This window comes from Desmodus rotundus, chromosome 11, assembly GCF_022682495.2.
Source record: "Desmodus rotundus isolate HL8 chromosome 11, HLdesRot8A.1, whole genome shotgun sequence".
Taxonomy (NCBI): Eukaryota; Metazoa; Chordata; class Mammalia; order Chiroptera; family Phyllostomidae; genus Desmodus; species Desmodus rotundus.
This window is the reverse complement of record NC_071397.1, coordinates 11,477,864-11,500,353: the sequence shown is the minus strand read 5'-3', so window position 1 is coordinate 11,500,353 and position 22,490 is coordinate 11,477,864. Positions and strand designations below refer to the sequence as shown.

Sequence of the window (22,490 nt, the reverse complement as noted above, 5' to 3'; positions counted from 1 at the left end):
TGCTGTCCTTCCTTTCTTACTGTGTGGTTTTTGACTACTCGGGCTTACGTTGCTCCATTGCTTGAGCTTACTGCTTTCCTCTTGTGTTTCCTTACTCCTGTCTTGCCTACTTCCTGTTGATTTTGTCAGTTTTCTAATAAGATAAATATAATCTGTTGTATTGTATTATAGAGCAAAACTGTTGTCAGTTTACGTCATTATCTGCTGGCTTGTCAATAAATAATATGCCTTTAGATTAACAGGTTCGTCCCTGTTAGGTATGACTCCTGTAAGGTAAAGGCCTGTTTCATTCGTTGCTTTGTCCCCAGTGTGCAGACCAATACTTGTCCCACTAAGATGTTCAGTAAATTATTTGTTGAATGAATGAGTTACTGCTGAGGATGAAGTTGAATGTGGCTGCTACATTTGTGACAGGGGATGACACCATCTTCAGAATATGACCTTAGTGAATGATACTTCTAGGGAATTATGCAGTTTCTTGTTCTTTTTGAAGATCTAGAATAGCCTGATATTTAAGAGCACTGACTTTGGAACCTGGGCATATCTTGAATTACAATAGGCCATTTTAACTATGTTTGTGACCTTGAGCAAATTAATTAATCTTTTACTGTTTCACTTTCTTTACCTGTAATTGGAGATAATGGTATCAACCTCATAATATTGTTGCGGAAATCAAAGAATTTAATCATGTCAAGTTCCATGGAAGAGTACTTGGCACAAAGGATGATGTGTGGGCTCATAGTTGGTGGTGGTGGTGGTTTCAGAGGGGAAACAGCATTATTCAACTCACATACAGAATGGAAGGCAGAATCTTCAGAGCCTGTAATCGCTTTTATCAATGTAACTTTTCTTTCAGGCAATCCCTTTCCCTGTTTTCTCCCCTCACTCTTCTTTTTAAAAGGGGAAACAAAATAACAGAAGTATTTAAACCTTAGAAGTCACTATGGAATCCTACAAAACACTTTAAAGTCAGGAGAGATAAGATATACAATAAAGGTTTGCTCCATGTCAGTTTCATCCTGATTTCCTCTTGTGGTAACTACTTTGGGTATTTTTTATTCTAAATTTCAGGCTCCTACCTTAGAGCACAGGCTTGCTTAGTGCCTTCCACCCACACATCTTTGATGCTGTCATTCATATCATTTTAGAGGAACCTTTAATTATCAATCCCAGAACATCCTATAAATCTTCATTAGGAAATTCCTTCTGAACTTTTGCTGAAAAGTAGTTACTGTGCACAGTGTGTATAGCAGCTGTTTGCCTAGTTAAAAAAAAAAAAAGTTGACCGTTTTAATTTGCTTTAAAAATATCCACTGGCACTGGTTCTCATTACAGATGTGTGGTTGTAACATTTCATTTTTAAAATGTGTATCCATCTTTTTTCAGTTCTAAAGGAGTCCAAAGAAACCATCTAAAACCTTAAAAATAACCACTAAACCTACAGTGTTTCTGGTTTTTAAAAATTCTCAAGGGAGGACATTTTTTATCTTGGACTTAAGCTTCATACAGGGTGGCCCATTTAAAAGAGGCCCTGTACACAGCCACATTATTAAATGGGAACTGTTTTAAATGGGCCACCCTGTAAATCAGGGTTTTTTTCTTCTTTTTTTCCAATGGATATTTACTTCTTTGCACACTTGTGAGTTTAGCTCAAGTGTTCAGTTACTATGCTTGATAAGCAGCCCTGAAATTTAAATTTGGGCCCCTAGGTAACGTTGAAGTGCACAGCTCTGAGCTCAGAGACATGAAGAAATTTTAAGTTCATATTTTGAGAGATCATGTTTGGGTCTCTAAAAATTTGGCCAACATTCTGTGCGAACCTCCTTTTTTAAAGTATGTTTGTAATGGATAAAAATACAAATAAGCTGAAAACGGAAACTTTAACATAAATAATAATACAGCTTTGGACTTTTTTTTTTTTTTACTGGAAATCTTTAAAAACAGGAAAGATGTCCACTTTTTTTTGGAATAGGTTAGGGTCAATAGTTCTCAATATTCTTAACCAGAATTTCCAAACACATTATTCTTTACTGTTATCAAAAAATAATTCTGTTCTAGAAATGAGTTAGAAATTAATTATCTTTTATATGAACCATAGTGTGTCTGATCCAGGTTTTGCTCAAGTCCTCCCCCCAAATTTGCAGAGCAAAAAAGAAGAATTTAAATGAAGGCCCATGCACCACATGTCGTCATAAATATATAAATATCCCTAAAATCGCAAACCAGAACAGGCAGAGAAGGAAGAAAATGGATCCTTGGCACTATTTGAAAATGGTGCTTTGCAATGCAAGAGTCCTTCGCATGCATGCTGTCTGAGAAGACGATTGGAGAACCTCTGCATTGCTATCACTTAACTCCTCCCAACTCCCCAGAGCAGTGTGCATTTGCCATCAGTAGCAGCACATCCCACCCACCTTCATGGCGTTCTGACCAGTAGCCTTTTGTCTTGAGAAGTGTGGGGAAGTATTTTCCCCTGGGCCCTATGATCTGAGTTATGTGCCAGTGATGAATGTTGATACTGTGTCTGTGACATTCAGGCTCAGGGTGGAGTTCCCTCTTACCACATTTTAAGGTCATATTGTTAAACCCAGGTATAAGTTTAACTTACTGAATGTAGAAATCTCGACTTCTACTTTAAATCTAAATGGAATGAATCTTTGTCTCTAAATTTGTACCCAGTACGCCTCTACTAATTTACTACCAAAGGAGTCTTTTAATACATTTTCCTAACTCCTATCTAATTTTTGCCCGAACAAGTTTTTATCTTAGTATATTAGTATATTATAGGTCATTATAATCTTGGGACTATGGTTAATGGTTTGAATTAGAACCTACCACCTTGTTTTACTTCTACACATTATAGAAAATAGTACCTTGGGAAGAAAGATTAGAAAAGATTCTAGATAAGTACTTGTATAAATTGGAAGCCTTAGAAGGGAAAACAAAATAAGGACTTGTAACAGCTAAATACGGCCTAGATCAATCAGCTTCCTCCAGGCAGATGTAAAGAACCTCAATTTAAGGGTAAGTTTTCTTTAACATTCCTGGTAAACTCATATTTTCAGAGATGTCCTAGCAAAACAAAATGAAGATAACGATTGATATCTTATAATGTGCGTTCTTCTTAATACTCATAGAATATCCTACAGTGTATAAATCAAAGTTAACTAAATGATCTATGTATATTCATGAAATAACACAACAAGGCAATCTAACAGCTCCTTGGTAGCCTTAATGTTGCTGACCTGCTTTATTTTTCCTGAGTGGCCTTGATCCAAGACAATGCCCCAATTACTCTTTTTTCCCCCTAAAGAAGTGAGGCTGTGCTCACATTTAAATAATTAACATACCATTTAATGAAAATGTTAAAGCATAACAACTGTAAGAAAGAGCTCTTGAGTAAGGTAGGCACACTTTTATTAGCTTTAAGAAAAATATGGTTTCTTTTATTCTTTAATGTGAAGCTCCATCTTGAAAGAGAAAAAAATTGACATGGATCCAAATGAATTTCCTGGTTGCTTGTTACCTCCATTTGGAAGGTCTTGTGGTCATTTCTTGGATTACTCAAGAGCACACAAGTGTTGTGTTTTTTTTTTAAAGATTTTATTTTATTTATTTTTAGAGAGAGGGAAAGGGAAGGAGAAAGAGGAGAGAAACATCAATGTGTGGTTGCCTCTCACATGTCCCTTACTGGGGACCTGGTCTGCAACCCAGGCATGTGCCCTGACTGGGAATTGAACCCATGACCCTTTGGTTCGCAGACCGGCACTCAACCTATTGACCTACGCCATCTAGGGCTTTTTTTTTCCTTCTAATTTTAAAAGATTTTATTTCTCTACTTTTAGGGAGAGGAGAAGGGAGGGAGATAGAGAGGGAGAGAAACATCAACATGCAAGAAATACATCAATTGATTGTCTCCTGCATGCCCCCAAATGGGGACCTGGCCTGCAACCCAGGCATGTGCCCTGACTGGGAATCAAACCAGTAACCTTTCAGTTCACAGGCCAGCACTCAATCCACTGAACCACACCAACCAGGGCAGGAGCACACTAGTCTTAATGAGAAGAGATATACCATATGGACATTGAGGAGAGCAGGATCCCTAATTGCAACAAATGAATTTATTACTCCTGTGCTTCATTTAGAGATTTTTGTCTGACACCAAGAGATAGCAAGATAAATTAGTATGATTCTGTCTTTCCTTCTGTCTGTTAGCTGTCTGTCCAGCCCAAGAACATCTGGTTTGAGATGTTGAGGGAAGAAGGTAAAGAATGACTTGCTTGGTAGCCATATCATGCAAAGAAAATCAATTCCATTAATTTATTTTTAAAATTTATTTTTATTATATTTTTTCTTTTATCATTTATCCCCCATATACCACCCTCTTCCTCAATCACCACACTGTTGTCCATGTCCATGACTCCTTTTTCCATTTTGCTTGATCCCTCCACCCACTAACTGCCCCCCCCCCGCAAGAGCTGTCAGCCTGTTCTTTATCTATGAGTCTGTCTTTGTTTTGCTTGTTAGTTCAGTTTGTTCATTAGATTCCACATATGAGTGAAATCATATGGTATTTGTCTTTCTCTGACTGACTTATTTCACTCAGCACTATGTCCTCCAGGTCATCCATGCCATCTCAAAGGGTAAAACTTCTTTTTTATAGCTGAATAGTATTCCACTGTGTAAATGTCCCATGGTTGTTTTATCCACTCATCTACTGATGACCACTTGGGCTGCTTCTGAATCTTGGCAATTGTAATACTACTGCAATGAACATAGGAGTGCTTATATTCTTTCAAATTAGTGTTGCAGGTTCTTCAGATAAATTCCCACAAGTAGAATCTCAGGGTCATAGGCAAATCCATTTTTAATTTTTTGAGGTAACTTCATACTGCTTTCCACAGTGGCTGCACCAGTCTGCATTCCCACCAACAGTGCAAAGGGGTCCCCTTTCTCCACATCCTCACCAGCACTTGTTGTTTATTGATTTATTGATGACAGTAATTCTGACTGGTGTGAGGGGGCATCTCATTGTGGTTTTAATTTGCATTTCTCTGATGATTAGTGACATTGAGCATCTTTTCATATGTCTACTAATCATCCATGTGTCCTCTTTGGAGAAGTGTTTGTTCAGGTTCTTTGCCCATTTTTAATTGGATTGTTTGGGGTATTTTTGTTCTTGAGTTTTATAAGTTTTTCATAAATTTTGGATATTGACCCCTTGTCAGATGTATCAGGGAAACAATATATTCTTACATTCTTGCATCAGTGAGTTGTCTTTTAAGTTAGTTGATGGTTTCCTGTGCAGTGCAAAAACTTTATAATTTGATGTAGTCCCGTTTGTTTATTTTTCTTTTTGTTTCCCTTGCCTGAGGAGATATATCAGAAAAAAATGTTGCTACAAGAAATGTCCAAGACTTAACTGCCTGTGTTTTCTTCTGAAAGTGTTACGGTTTTGAGCCTAACATTTAAGTCTTCACTCCATTATGAGTTTATTCTTGTGTGTGGTTTAAGGCGGTGGTCTAGTTTCATTTTTTTGCACATATCTGTCCAATTTTCCCAGCACCCCCACTCCCTCAGGCAATCCCCCCACCATTGTTCATGTCCATGGGTCATGCATATTAGTACTTTGGCTACTCCATTTCCTATACTGTACTTCACATCCCGATGGCTATTTTGTAACTACATATTTGTACTTCTTAATCCCTTCACCTCTTCACCCGTTCCCCACACCCTCTGCACTCTGGCAACCATCAAAACGCTCTCCATATCCATGATTCTGCCTCTGTTCTTCTTGTTTACTTAGTTTGTTTTTTAGATTCAATTTTTGATAGATATGTATTTATTGCCATTTTATTGTTCATAGTTTTGATCTTCTTTTCCTTAAATAAGTCCCTTTAACATTTCATATAATAATGGTTTGGTGATGATGAACTCCTTTAGTTTTTTATTGTCTGGGAAACTCTTTATCTGCCCTTTGATTCTAAATGATAGTTTTGCTGGGTAGAACTATTTTGACTGTAGGTCTCTGCTTTTCATGATTTTGAATATTTCTTGCTAATCCCTTCTAGCCTGCAAAGTTTCTTTTGAGAAATCAGCTGACAGTCTTATGGGGATGCCCCTGTAGGTAACTAACTGCTTTTGTCTTACTGCTTTTAAGATTCTCTCTTTATCTGTAACCTTTGGCATTTTAATTATGATGTGTCTTGGAGTGGGGCTCTTTGCATCCATCTTGTTTGGGACTCTCTGTACTTCCTGAACTTGCATGTCTATTTCCTTCACCAAATTAGGGATTTCTTTCATTATTTTTTCAAATGGATTTTCAATCTCTTGCTCTTTCTCTTCCCCTTCTGGTACCCCTATGATGCAAATGTTGGACCTCTTAAAGTTGTCATAGAGGCTGCTTATACTATCCACATTTGTTTGGATTCTTTTTTTTTTTCCTGTTCTGATTGATTGCTTTTTTGCTTCTTTAAGTTCCAAATCAATGATTTGATTCTTGGCTTCATCTACTCTACTGTTGTTTCCCTGTAAATTGTTCTTTTTTTCAACTAGTGTGTCCTTCATATCTGACTGGGTCTTTTTTATGCTGCTGAGGCCCCTCACTAAGTTCCTTGAGCATCCTAATAACCAGTGTTTTGAACTCTGTCTCTGATAGATTGCTTATCTCCATTTCGTTTACCTCTTTTTCTGGAGTTTTCATCTGTTCTTTCCTTTGGGCCGTGTTTCTTTGTCTCCTCATTTTGGCAGCCTCCCTGTGTTTGTTTCTGTGTGTTAGGTTGGTTACTCTGACTCAGTATCTTGGTAGTGTGGCCTAAAATAGTAGGTATTCTGTAGGGTACAGTGGCACAGCCTCCCCTATCACCCTAGTACTTGAACTGAGTACTTGAGGTACGCCCTTATGTAGATTCCATGTCTTTGTGTATGTTTTAGTTTTCTTGTGATTGATTTCTGGTTTCATAGCATTATGGTCAGAGAAAATGCTTGATATGATTTCAATCTTCTTTAATTATTGAGACTTGTTTTGTGTTCTAACATGTGGTCTATCCTAGAAAATGTTCCATGTGCCCTTGAGTAGAACATATATCTTCTGCTTGTATTGAAATGCTTTCTAGATATCAAATAAATGTATTTGGTTTAGTGTGTCATTTAAGGCCATTGTGTCCTTGTTGATTTCTGTCTGGAAAATTATCCATTGAAGTCAACATGGTGTTAATATCTCCTACTATGACTGTGTTTTGTCAATCCCTCCTTTTACGCACATCATGATTTGCTTTAGATGTTTAGGTGCTCCTATGTTGGGTGCATAAATATTTACTAGGGTTATATCCTCTTGTTGGAATTTTCCCTTTTTCATTATGTGATGTCCTTCTTTTTCTCTTATTATATCCTTGGTTTTAAAGTCTATTGTGTTGGATATAACTATTGCTACCCCACCCTATTTTCCTTTCCATTTGCGTGAAATATTTTTTTCCATCTCTTCACTTTTAGTCTGTGTGTATCTTTTGTTCTGAGGTGGTTTTGGAGACAACATATATGTATGGGTCTTGTTTTCTCATTCATTCAGCTACCCCATGTCTTTTGATTGTAGAATTTAAGCTTTATACATTTAAAGTGATTATTGAGAGATATGTATTTGCTGCCATGTTATTTTTAAACTATTTTTCTCTATTTCTTAATTCTTCTTCTTAAAGTAAGCCCTTTAACATTTGTTGCAATAATGGTTTGGGGGTAACAAGTTCCTTAGCCCTTCTCTTGTCTGAGAAGCTCTTTATTTCTCCTCCATTCTGAATGATGGCCTTGCTGGGTAAAGTTGTTTATCTTTCTGCTGTTTTAATTATCTATCTGATGATTTAAGCTTAAAGCTAAACTTTGTTATCAAGACATAGGGATAAAGTTAGTTACCAAAATAAAATTAATAATGATGGCTTGGTACCCTTTCAAAATCCATTGTTTTGTTTTCTTAGCAAATCGAATTAAGAGACAGTTTAAATATCCATGCTTCATAATTTTTTAAAAATATAAATACCTTTTTAATATTTTTCTTATTCCAAAGATGTTGCCAAATGTTCATAAGTTTTTTAGAGAGAGTATATATATATATATATGTTCTAACTATTAAGTATGTGTGATTTTAAGAAAATGAGGTAGTTATACTGAATGAATGGAACCAAGCCTTTTCTGTTATGTGTTATTTTTATAACACGTGCTACAGACAACCTGTTAGTCTTCTACACCCTCACCAATTCTCCACCCCACGTCTGCAATAGCTGGTGGTGGGCTATTGCATTGTAGCAGAGTAATAAAGATATAACTGTGTAAAAAATAGTGAGGGTAAACAGAATAATTTGGCATTTTCTTTTTTCTTTCTTTCTTTTTTGGGCAATTTCTTTTATTGTTGTTGAATTACAGTTGTCCCAGTTTTTACCTCCTTGTTCTCCTCTGCTACCCCCCCCACCATAGTCGATTGACGTGTTCTAACTGTGGTGGACGTTTAAATAAATTATATTCAGTTGCTATGAAAGACAATATTATAGAATAGTCAGGGTTTTGATTTTTAGAGTTTACAGTTAGACTTCTGAGATCTGGAATTCTATTTCTTCCACCCATTAAACATGTGACTTTGGGTAACCTAGTTAACCTGTTCACACCCAAAAATGGGAATAATAATAGTACCTACCTCATAGCTTTGTTTTTATAAATCAGTTCAGTAGCAAATAGTAGATCCTCAGTATGTAAATACCATCTATTGACTGCCATTTTCCTCATCACTGTTATTATTATTATTGATTCTAAGTCTTAGATGCTTTCAGATTCATATGTTTTCCTTTCTTTTTTATATTTGCTGCTGTTAAAAATATCAAAGTATCATTACTTTGATAACCTTTTTGAATAATTTTTACCTGTCCACAAAAGCATACCAACTATGATAAAATTTTGAATATTTTTTTCCTTATGCTGTTGTTTCATTTAGTAAGCATTTATTGGGTTCCCTCTTTGTGCTGTTTCATTTCTTAAAGATGAAAAAGATCGGTTCTATACCCTCACCCAATGACCACTAATGAGGTATCCTTATGCTATAAATATGCATGTACACATGTCCAAGGTTGTATAATTAATTCTTCTTGTGATAGGTTTTAGAAACGATTTCATGGAAGGGGAAATATTTGATTAAGACCTTAAAGGATATGATCGTATTAAACAGGATGTGAAAGGTTGTAGCAGGTTGAGGGCTACAGCAAAGCCTTCTAGGTAGAGACAGGATGCAGAAGCAGTGAGGTATGGGAAATATATATGAGATTACAGAAGAAAGAAGAAATGGGGGCCCTTTTCCTTGCACATATTTAAAAAAATGTTTTTTTATCCTCACCCAAGGACATATTTTTATTGATTTGAGAGAGAGAGAAAGAGAGAGGAAGGGACAGAAAGAACCACAGTGTGAGAGAGAAACATTGATTGGTTGCCTCCTGCACAACCAGAGACTGAACCCGCAACACAGGTGTGCGCCCCAACTCGGAACTGAACCCACAACCCTTAGGTTGCGGGATGGTACTCCAATAAACTGAGTCACACCAGGCAGGGCTCTTTTGAATCTTTGAAGTTCTGCCAATTACCTCTTATTATGAGAATGTTAAGATTTTTACATCCTTTGATTCTCTGCCCTGGTATTTTTCGCATAACTGCATGCTGTTGTCAGCCAAAGTCCTGCAGTTACTGGTTCTTTCCTGCTAACGTTGCATCCACAAGTCACATGAAACGTAGGTATTTTTTTTCCTCTAACAGACATCTTACCTATATGCCTTAAGGTTTTAATCTGCTCTGCCAGCATTTGGTGTGTGTGTGCCCCCTTACGTTGCACACCATAGGGATAAGTCCCTGCAATCTGAAATCCCAGTGAAATCAGTAGGAGGTGGATCCATCTAAATAGCTGTTTTTCTTCATCACCTGTATGTTTTTCAAAAGAGTATTTTTTTTTTCTTCAATAAGGCTCGCTCTCCTTTTGATCCCGCCCTTCCTCTCTCCCTTCGTCTGTGATAAGACTATAGAAGCATCCAGGAGGGTGGGTATGTCATCGGTTGCCAAAATAATGCTGTATAACAAAAAGTCATAAAGCCTTAGTAGTAAAACCTCAGAATTAATGTTTATGTGTCTAGGATGGTAGATTAGGCAGCTCTACCAGTCTTGCCTGGGTCTGTCATCTGCATGTCAGCAGACTGTCAGCCTATTCAGCTGATCTAGGAGCACGCAGTTGGAGAACTAACTGGGTGACTCACTTAGCTCTGCTCCATGTGTCTAGTTTTCCAGGGGATTAGCTTGGCACATTTTCATGGCAATGGCGGAGTGCAAGAGCACAAGTCGAAACGTAAATTCTTCTTAACCTGTGTTTGCTGATATCTGCGAGCATCTTACTAGCCAAAGTATTAACATGATTAAGCTCAAAATTACAGTGTGAAGGCATTTAAAGTTACTTGACAATGGGCATTGATAGAATGTGTGTTAAAGAATTAGGGCTATCATTTTAGTATACCATAGAGGAGCAGCTAAATTAAACTGGGGATTAGGTAAAATTTTCCAAGGGTGGTACCCCTCGAACTATATTTTGAAGGAATTATTTGAATGAAAGGAGAAACAAAGACATATTTGGCAGAGAGCACTTCACATACAAAGGCCCAGAGATGTGAAACTCATTGTGTGGTCAGCTATCTACAGGTATTTGACAGGTAAGGCATGGAGAAAGGATGCATGGCTAAAAAGGAGGCCAGAACCAAAGACAGAAGCCAGATTTCAAAGACTTTTTATATGGTAAGCAAAGGAGTTTGAAAGGATTTTGTGACGGTTCTAAGCCTAGTTGTTAATTACTATTTTATTGATATTAGTTATTATCAATATTTGTATTTGCTACCACAGAGCTAGTCCTTATGCACATATTTAATAAAATACAGGCTGGTAGTTGGAAAGTACATGTTTTATGAATATTTTTAGTACATTTAAAAACCTGCACGTTATTTTTTTAAGCTTCTAGAAATATAGACTAAACTTTTCTTAGTGTAACTTAGAGATTAATATTCCAGTTACATGATAGTGTATACAAACATCTATAAAAGATTCATACTACATAACCCAAATTTAAAGTTGTAGAATATCATACAGAGTAAAACCAAAAGATCATTTATTATATCCAATATGTTATTCTTAGTAGAATTTTTACATATATTGTGTTGGCCAAAAAGTCCATATGTTTTTTCCATAAAATAAAAGACACATTTTTCATTTTCACCAATAACTTTATTGATTTGGATATTTTGAGTATGTCGACTGTCTCCTGCATGGTATAACATTGATTGTCTTCAATTAATATCTTGATTTGATTGCTATCAACTTAAACTGGTCTGTCTGACCATGGAGCATTGTCCAGCGAAATCTCCAGCACAAAACTTCACAAACTGTTTTTGACACATTCGATCAGTCATAGCACCTTCTCCATATACTGCACAAAACTTTTTTTGGTGTTTCAGTTGCATTTTTACCTTTCCTAAAATAATAAAGCATGATATGCCGAAAATGTTGCTTATTTTATTCTACCTTCAATATTAAAATGGCTCCACAAAAATTATCCAGTTTTGGTAAGTTTCTTTTAAATGCATGCTGATATGACAGCTGTCACAATACAATGTAACAAAATTGTTTCAAATGAAGTTAAAGACAACTAAGCACTATTAGAACCATCTTATGGAAAAAAACCAAACAAACTTTTTGGTCAACCGTAATTAAGTCTTAACATCTTTCTCATGTTATCACTCCTTTATCCATGTTCTGGAGAATAGACATAAAATGCATTTCTTCTGGGCATCCTAAATTTCATTTTGATTTGAAGAAAATTGTGTATAGAGTAGAGATAAACTTTTTCTTAATTTTCTCAGAACAAAAGTGACTGATCATTGTCTAGTCTACATGTTCTAGAAAGACAGTTGTCTTGTACACTTTCTGATGGAAACTGAAGCCCTTTGTGAAGGAGCAAATGGAATGTATTATGTACTACAACTGGAATATATTATGTATTTTCCTGTTGGCAGTCATTAATACTTGCAAAATTAATTTCCAAGTTTCTTAATTGGTAATATAACAACTTTGCACTGTTTTCCATATTTTTAAGTTTACAGGTTCATTTAGTCAGTATTATAGTATATGAGACTGATACTATTGTTTTTGGGTAAAAAATTAGATCTTAGAAATACAAGTACATTAGGAGAGAACATATTTACAACAGTGCTATTAATTATTACCAGGTGGTTTTTTAGAAGGGTATTTAAGGAAATGTAATTAAGTTATAATTTTGGCATAAGTTTGCTTTATTTAAAAGTGTCAGGGGAAGGGATATTCTAGTCTTTACACTTTCCGTACACTCTGGTGAATGTCACGTCAACCTCGACAAAAATTCTGGCATTTTTAACTATTAGGAAATTGCATGAGTTGGTTCCTATCAGAGTAAAATAATTTCCCTTTGCGATAGGGTAATTTCATGGCGTATAGTACAAGCTTTCAACAAGATGCTCTTGGGGACGACACAGAGAATTATAGTGAAGACAAACAGCCTGAGAGTTGGTGCGACGATTCCCAGCCCACAGATATCTCTTAGCCACAGGTCTTACGGGCTGGTGATTTGTTCAACACTGAGATTAGAGGTTTTCATTCATTTTCTTTGAAAATTTTGGAACCTTTATCTTCAAATGTTACGTTGGGCAGGTCCTCAATATATAAACCAAATAAGTGCTGAGCTTCTCTGATACAAGTGAGGATTGGAAATGGTGATGGGTGGAAAAGGTCTTCCCAAGGACATGCCATCTAAGTAGACTCAAAGGGTGAGAAGGGAGGAGTCTTTAACGTTGGAGACTAGAGAGGATTCGTGATTCCTTCAAGTAGATTAGTCATGGCCTTGAGCTGGGGATGGGGATGTGCATTAACTGTAAATGGGCAGGCAGAAGGCATTGTTTGGAACGATGGAAATGTTCTAGAACTGGATTGTGGTAAGCATGCGATTTAATGGTATATAAGCGATATCTCAATGAAACTGTTTTAAAAAGACATTATTTAGCTGAAAAGTATTTAAGCAGCTTTTTTCCGTATTTTTGGAGATCCATCACAGGTAAAAGAGATTTTCTATTTCATCTAGTTCTGCATGACAAAACTAATCCCAGTGTGTGAAAGTTAACAAAAAGACGTAATTTTACTTCCTGTTAAGGGATATCTCTCAGAAGGGGGGAGAGAGGCATGGTGACACTGCATTATGGGGTCTTTAAGAGGTTTAAATGACAATTTATCTAAGTATGCCAGGCACATGTAAAGCACTCAAATGTTTGCTTTTCAAAGAAAAAGAGAGATAAAGTACAAGTATGTACGTATGCATGTGTGTAATGTGTTTGCATGTATATAAATGTGTGTGTGTGTGATTCTGAAAGAAAAGGCAAGTGTGCCGAAGTGATCGCAATTGGTGATTCTATGTGAAGGATGTACATTTGCTGTATTGTCATATTATCATTTTTTCTGTTGATTTGAAATCTTTCAAAATTGCAAGAGGAGAAGAGTCGTGGTTAGGTTGACAGGGTTGTGAGAGCAGTTTTCCTCAAATGTTATGAAACAAACCATCATTCAGTATCTGAAGTAGAGAAAACTGGATTCATTGTTTCTTGTCATAAAGGAAAGATTTGTGCTGGTCGTGCACAATCTCTTAGCAGGGAGGAATGCTCATCTAACGTAGTTTTCGGGGAGCGTGAGTTTAGGGGCTAAGTGTTGTTCTGGAAGTGGACGTCACCTAGAAGAGAGGTTGCGCGGATGAGACTGTTGCACTCAGAGGCAAGTGTATGGGAGTAAGGACTCTGTTGCTCACTGATTTTCAGAAGTGAGGAGCTGCCACTGTTAGCTGCTCCACTGACCGGCTTCAGTGCTGGCTCAGGCACCGAGTGCAAAATTCAGTGCCTGACAAGGAGGCCCACTAAACAGGCCCAATAAACAGTTGTCCAATGAGTAGTAAGTTTTAAAAAAAACGTTTGCTGTTATTACCACCGTCATCATCTCATTGTTTAAAACTGAAGAACTTTGAAGTTGTAACACCTTAGGCTGCAGCTTATTTCAAACCTTATCACATATTAGAGTCCCTTTCCTTAGGTCAGTACTGCCTAAATTGATTTTCAATGTTCTGTAACCAAGTGAGCTTAGAAAAATGATTACATACACGTTAAATACAGTGAAAACAGAAAGTTTCTTTCTTTCTTAACTTCTTTGAGTGTCTAATATGGCAACACGCATTGCAAATCTAGAAAAGAATAAAATATGAGGCATTTCCTAATCTCATTTAACTACAGAATATTTTTTATGGAGATCAGTTTTTCTGTACAGTATGCCTTATTTATTCATTTACTAATTTTCTGAATATCTGTAGATTGCAAAATTCTTCTATCTTTAAGTGGCTTTCTCACAGCATGTAATTCTGAAGCTTCCATTTGCTATCACCATGGGCAAATCTCTTACTTTATTGATCCTTTGGTTACCAGTCCATGAAATATGCTTGAAAATTTGGGTGAAATTTGTGATTATAGTGTGTCTATATCCAATGTTATAGAAGTTATTTCTGACTGTTAAATTTCAGCAACAATGAGATAGTTAAATCCTTGTAGTTGTAGGTGTACAAAATAGTGATTAGACATTTATATACCTTACCTGAAGTGCTCATCCTAATAATCTAGCACCATGAATAGTTATTCTAATATTATTGACTATATCCCTATGCTGTATTTTATATTGCTGTGACAGTTTTAATTGGTAGTTTGTACTTCTTAATCCCATTCACCTTTTTCCATTCCTTTTCCCAACCTCCTCCTATCTTTAACCTTCATTTTGTTCTCTGTATCTGTGATTCTGTTTTGTTTGCTCATTTATTTTGTTTTTTAGATTCCACATATACATGAAATAATATGGTTTTGGTCTTTTCTATATCTGACTTATTTCACTTTGCATAATCCCTTCTAGGTCCCTCCATACTCTCACAAATGGCAAGATTTTATTCTTTGTTAATGGCTGGGTAATATTCCACTGTATATATGTACCACGTTTTATTTATACATGTGTCTCAGTGGACACTTAGGCTGTTTGCATATCTTGGCTGTTGTAAGTAGTGCTGCCGTGAATACAGGAATGCACACATCTCTTTGAATTAGTGTTTGGGATTCCTTCAGGTGAATGCCCAGAAGTGGAATTGCTGGGTTATGTTGTAGTTCTGTTTTCTGTTTTTTGAGGAACCTCTATGTTGTTTTCCATAATGGCTGCCCCAGTGTACAGCCCAACCGACAGTGCATGAGGGTTCTCTTTTTGCCACACCTGCTCCAACACTGTTGTTTGTTGATTTATTGATAATAGCTACTTTTACAGGTGTGAGGTTGTAGCTCATTGTGGCTCTGATTTGCATCTCCTTGATTATTAGTGACATTGAGCATTTTTGTGTGTGTCTGTTGTCCATCTATATTCCTCTTTGGAGCAGTGTCTCTTCATATTCTCTGCCCACCTTTTAATTGGTTGGTTGGTTGGTTGTTTTTTTGAGTTCTTTATATAGTTTGGATATTAATCCCTTACTGGATGTATCATTTGCAAATATGTTCTTATTTAGTATGTTTCCTTTTTGTTTTGTTGATGGCTTCCTTGTATTTTTCACAGAATTAGAACAAATAATCCAAAAATTTATATAAAATCACAAAAGACCCAGAATAGCCGAGGCAGTATTGAGAAAGAAGGCCCTATCTGGGTATCTCAGTTCGTTAGAGTATGGGGTTCAACACCTGGTCAGGGCACATACAATAATCAACCAATGAATGCATAAATAAGTGGAACAACAAATCACTGTTTCTTTCTCTCTCTTTCTCTCTCTCTCTCTCTCTCTCTCCCCCCCCTTCCTCTCTGAGGTAGAAGAGGGTATGGGGGGATAAATGATAATGGAAAAAGTATAATAAAATAAAAATTTTATTAAAAATATAGAGAACATAGAATAAAGTTGGGAGGTATGCTACGTGGTATCAAACGATACTACAAGGCTATATTAATCAAAACAGCATGGTACTGGCATAAAAACAGATACATAGGTCGATAGAGTAGAATAGAATGCCCAGAAGTAAAGCCACATCTATATGGTCAATTAATACATGAAAAGGAGGGGAGAATATACAGTGGGGAAAACACAGTCTCTATAATAAATGGTGTCAGAAAAACTAGACAGATCCATGCAAAAGTATGGAAATATACCACTGTCTTGCATCATATATATATATATGTAAATAAACTCATGAATTAGAGACTTAAATGTAAGATCTGAAACCATAAAATATCTAGAAAAAACACAGACAATAAATTCTTTGACATTGTTCTTAACAATTCTTTTGTGATATGTCTTCTGGGCCAAAGACAACAAAAGCAAAAATAAACAAATACTACTATGTCAAACTAAAAAGCTTAAAAATTAGTTATGCAAACCAATTTAGCCAGGCTTTCTTTATATTGTTTTGTTAATCTTAATCTTTGGTAAATGAGCATTTAAAATGAATTTGTCTAATTTGTTATAATTTTTTGCTCATTTAACATGGTATTGTAGAAAATGATTTCTAGACAAAATGAAAGGCTTACCTTTGCCTCTGACTGGATTGGTGACCTTGAGATGGTCATTTAACTTCTCTGACCTTCATTTTTCTTCTTTTTAAAATAAGATGAATAGATGAAATCTTTGGTCTTACCTGACCTAACATTCAGTAATTGGTGTACCTCTCATCCATTATCTTTTCTGTTCCTCTAGTGAGGAGTGCTTAGAATCATTTGCTTTATGCTGCTCTTTATTTCAGTTTGAATATGGGGATATTTGCTTGTTAGGACTATAAGATACATGAGAAAGATTGTTCTATGAGTTGTTAGAATAAATTAATATACATATATCATTTCTGCAAACCTCCTCAGATGCACATTTCATGCTTTGTGCTGTGATAATTCTAGGTGAGCTTTCCTAGGGAAGTCTTTGGTTTTTAAAAAATCATCTAATTTATTTATTTCTCCTTCCCATTTGTTAAAAGCTATTTCTCTTACACATTAAAAATTAATAAGTTTTGTTCATTAATGACCCTCAGCAACTACAACAGTTCCTGAAACATACTAGGTACTCAATTGTTGGAATTGATGGTTGAGTAATTAATATGCATAGGTGATATGAAGGGTTTGCTTTTTAAGTTTACCCTGTCTTAACTTTTATTTTACTTTAAACAAACATATAGATTTGTATTTTTTCACATTGGTATTATAAATTTTATATAACATGAAGGATAATTTTATAATCTTATACTTTCAGATATTTATACTTATTTTATGGCATGTTATAAAATTCTGAAAGAATTCTCAAAGTTCACTTAAATTATACATGAATATACACTATAGAAAAGATGTGGAGCGAATGGGTGTTGAAAAATCAAGCAAGCAATGAGAAAAGTGATCCCTGCTAGAAAAACTTTTGTCCTAGGTATTGGTATTTTAATTTACTTATCACATTGGCCTTTTTGGAGCCAATGTTAATTGAATTCCTTTCTTCCTTTGAAAAACAGATGAAATCATAGAGCTATGTGAAAGTTAGAGGTTATAAAAATGGAAGAGTAAGGATAATTTGCATGTGTTTATAACCGTCTGATTGCCTTAAATGACTGATCGTAGTCAAACTTACGCACCTTTTCCCGCTGTGCGCATGGGCACGTCATCCTCGACAAACACCAGTTAAGGGTGGCATAGACAGTGTGACGTCTGTGTTTGCGTGAGCTGTCCACTGCCAGCTTAGCTGACTGAGGTTTCGTGAGGGCTCTAGTCTGCTATTTGCTCTAATTCTGGTTAGCAGAAATTTCTAGGTATTATAGTGATACCTAGCCTGTGAAAGTGTAATCAAATAAGTAGCTTGAAGGGAAAAAGGAAACTTTCTTTTGGGGACAGAAAGTCACCTAGGGTCTTCTTATATCAAGCAGTAGTCACACGGTCTCCATTCCAAGGTAATGTCAATTACCTGAGGTAGAAAAGTGTCCAAAAACCAGAAGTAACAAAACAAAACAAAAAAACCTAACTGCCAGTACCACAGCAATTACCTAACCCATAGCATCCAGAAAAATTAAACCCCATTAGACTCTCTGTCCATTGGTTAGTTACAGAAGCAGCTCAGCACCCAAGCAGACGCACCCGTGGCAGTGAAGGAACGTCTCGGCGTCTTTTCTTTTGTGTTCTGTCCGGAAGGCTGTAAGAGCAGATCTGCTGGCCCGCCTCGTGGTCTTTTTGACCGGCCTAGCAGGTTCTGTATCACAGATGAGGTACTTTAACCCAAAAGTGGGCCCTGTTAAATACACTGAAAAAGAATAATAGAAAATCCTGTGAAAATAACCCCAAGTACAAACACCACTTTTTAGGATTTTCTGAAAAAATTCTTTAATGGCAATGGAATGTTTTCACGTACAGGACCAAAAATAAATTGTGACCTTATTGCCCTTCCTCTCCTTGTTTTTATTTGCTTTGTCATTCTGTTATGCATTAAAAATCTGTGTTTTCTTTTTAATTTCATGATTGTTACTCAGTTTCTCAATTTAATACAATTTAATTTTCTTATAAGAATTTTCTTATAAAAATGATTCTCTTAAAATACAATTTTCTTATTAAAAACACAAATTTTTAGGATTTAAGAATTACAGCTGCTTTCATAGGCCAAAATCAAATATGTGAAAAGGCGCCTTTTTTGTTGAAATTGAAGTAAAATCGACATATAACATTATTAGTTTCATGTGTACAAAACAATGCTTCAATTTTTATGTTCTCTGAGAAATGATCATCGTATCAAGTCTACTTATCTGTCACCACATACAGTTACAAAGTTTTTTTTCTTGTGATAAGGACTTTTAAAATCTACTGTCAGCAAGTTTCAAGTAAGAATGCAGTATTGTTAACAATAGTCAACATGCTGTACGTTACATCCTCATGACTTATTTATTCTATAGCTGGAAGTTTGTACCTTTTCGGTCCCTCCATCCATTTTACACACACACACCCCCAAACACAGATATGTTTTCTGTATCTGTAAACTTGTTTTTTGTTCCCAAACATGAGGTCATACGGTATGTGTCTTTCTCCTCCTGACTTCTTTCACTTAGCATAATGCCTTCAGGGTCTGTACATTTTGTTGCACATTATAAGATTTCATTTTTAATGGCAGAATAGTATTTCATTGTGTGTATGTGTTGTAAATAAATAACATCTTTATCCATTTAGCCACAGGTGGACACTTAGGTTGTGTTCATATCTTAGCTATTGTAAATAATACTGCAGCGAACTTGGCGGTACATTTATATTTTTGAAGTGGTGTTTTCATTTTGTTCAGATAAATACCCGGAGGTGGGATTGCTGGATCATGTAGTGGTACTATTTTTAATTTTCTGAGGAACCTCCATATTCTTTTCCAAAGTGGCTGCACCGATTTACTTCTCAACCAACTATCCACAAGGGTTACCTTTCCGCCACATCCACACCAGCATTCATTTCTTATCTTTTTGGTAATATTCTTTCTAACAGGTGTGACGTGATAATCTCATTTTGCTTTTGACTTCCATTTCCCTTATGACTCATGATGTTGAGCATCTTTTCATGCACCTGTTAGCCATCTCTACGTCTTCTTTGGAAAAATGTCTATTCAGAGCCTCTGCCCATTTTTAACTGGATTGTTTGGTTGTTTTTGCTGTTGAGTTGTATGAGTTTGTTTATTTTGTATATTAACCCTTTATCAGATACACGATTTGCAAATATTTTCTCTCACTCCTCAGGTTGCCTTTTCATTTTATAGATGTTTTCCTTTGCTCTGCAGAAGCCTTTTTGTTGGTGTAGTCCCACTTCTTTATTTTTGCCTTTGCTCTTGGTGTCAGAACCAAAACAGTCGTTGCCAAGACCAGTTTCAAGGAGGTTTTATGCCTGTGTTTTCTTCTAGGAGTTTATGGTTTCAGGTCTTTTATCCATTTTGAATTAATTTTTGTGTATGGTGTGTGATAGTAGTCTGGATTCATTTTTTTTGCATAAGGCTAAATCCGGTTTCCCCAACATCATTTATCAAGGAGACTGTCGTTTTTTCATTGTATATTCTTGTCTTTTTTGTTGTAAATAATTGACCATATATATGTGGCTTTATTTCTGGGTTCTTCATAGTGTTTCATTGATTGACATGTCTTTTTTTTTTTAATGCCAATACCATCCTGTTTTGATTACTATAGCTTTGCAATTGAAAAGGTAACTTTAAAGTCATCTAATCCAATACTCTCCTTCCATTTCTGAGGAACCGAGGTACCCAGAAAAGTTAGTTATCCAAGGTTACAGTACTACTTAGCAGCAGAGTGGGAACTAGGACCATGTTATCTAATTTCTAGTCTAATTTCTGAGTCCCCTTTTGGAGCTCATGGCCAGGATGTAGTTGGGACTCTCTAGCTGCCTGTTATAGTCTTCTTAGTGGACCATGGCCGTTGAACTGTGTCTGTTTTTCTGGGCTCACATCTCAGGCACCTTACTGAGCTGGGTGTTGTTGCTTCTCAAGTAGAGGACGTGACTATAGAGAGATTCAGCCGGTAGCTTCTCCTCCTCCACTGACCGTCGTAAACTCCATCTTCACCTTCACAGAATTATCTACAAATGAATGGATGAATTCCCCATGAGCTATTTGCTTCTCTATTTTGGGACCCAAGAACTGAGATACTAAGGGTAATTGTGTGAACATTCAAGTTTTATTCATTCTTTCTCTTAACAGAAACTTTTCTGGCTTCGTCTTCTTGTGTAAAGTAAATCATGACCTTCTAGTATTAATTAAGCTGATTTATTTGGTAGAGAATTATTTGGAAAATCCTCTAGTCCCAGGCAAACTGGAACAGTTGGTAATGCTAAGAATCATGTGCCAAAATTGTATGTGTGTGTATGTGTATATACACACATACACACACATATATGTATACATATATCAGAGAAAAAAGTTTCCTCATGTCAATGACTGAAGTAACTTTTCCCTTCCATTTAAAACAAGCAAACTTTTCACAGCTGCTGTTAGATTTGGGGTGAACACACAGTACGGTGTGCAGAAGATGTGTTATAAAATTGTGCACCTGAAACCCGTGTACTTTGTTAACCAGTGTCGCTCCAATACATTCTAGATAAATTCATAGGTAACACTGCATTTTTCTAACTTTCAGCTTGTGTAGGAGAAATGCAGTTCTTTGTCCACAAAAAATCGTACCTCCACTCTGTCACTTGAGAGAACAGTTTGTACTTTATTAAACAGATGATTATAATAAATATTTTTCACCTCTTCTTAGTCTTACAGCTCGTAATTGGTGTGATTAATTCTTTGTGGTTTTCTTCCGTAGGTTTTCTTTAGGCGACGCCAGGAGGCCTCTCCATGAAACAGCGGTTTTGGTAGAAGCTGTGGTGCACACCCAGTTGGTCAATCTGGTAAGAACATAGATAACGTTACGTGATACTGTCCTCTGCGTTCTGTGCGTGTTGGGTTCGCACCCCAACCCTGTTTTCTTTAAAGATTATATTTACATTTGGATTTTTTTTGTCATCTTATTGAGGTATAGTTTACATATAACAAAATTTAACCAGTTTCAGTGCATAGTTCAATGAGTTTTGACAACTTATTGTCGTGGGACTCCCAGCACAGTCCACGTGTAGGCCCTTCCTTCATCACAGAACGTTCCCATGTGCTGCCTGTGTGAATTAGCTTTTTCACTCACTCTCGAGCCCCCAGTAAAAGGTTTTATAATCTGTGTTCTATCACTACATAAGCATAGTTTTTCTAGAACTCTTTTTAAAACTTTTTCATTACGAATTTTAGACATCAAAATGCTGCACAAATAGTAGAGAGGATTCTTAGATACTCTTCAACTTGCTCTGTCAACATCTGACACAACTGTAGCACAATGATCACAACCAGGAAATAATGTGGGTACACTACTGTTAAAGTTACCAACCATATTTGAATTTCATCCGTCGTCCCATTAATGTCCTTCCTGCTCCAGGAGTCAGTCCAGAATAAAACACAGTGGGTAGTCACCACGCCTTCGTCGCCTTCTCTGATCTGTTACAGTTCCTCAGTCTTTCCTTGTCTTTCATGACCTTGACACTTCTGAAAAGTACCAGGCAGTCATATTGTCGAGTGCTCTTCTTTTGCAATTGGTCTGATGTTTTCTTATGGTTAGAATGTGGCTCTGCTTTTAGGGGAACAATACCACAGAAGTTACGGATCTTTCTAAGTGTGTTGTATGAAGAGGTTTGTGTTGTTGATAGATGTCTTATTTGTGATATTAACCTTGATAACTTGGTTAAGGTGATATATGCTGAATTTTTTTCACTATAATGAAGTTACTTTTTTAATTTTGTTGTTAATAAGCACCTTATGAGAGATATTT

At 36.2% G+C, this 22,490-nt stretch overlaps 1 protein-coding gene across 9 annotated transcripts in view; it reads left to right on the top strand.

Moving 5' to 3' along the window:
* The window catches only part of SUPT3H (SPT3 homolog, SAGA and STAGA complex component), a 439,117-nt gene that overhangs the window by 184,192 nt on the left and 232,435 nt on the right, over nt 1-22,490 (top strand). For all 9 annotated transcript variants that reach the window (XM_045192983.3, XM_045192984.3, XM_045192985.3 and 6 more), the window contains one exon: nt 21,444-21,528. In XM_045192983.3, coding sequence (XP_045048918.1) covers nt 21,444-21,528 — 85 coding nt within the window. The remainder of the gene's footprint in view (nt 1-21,443; nt 21,529-22,490) is intronic.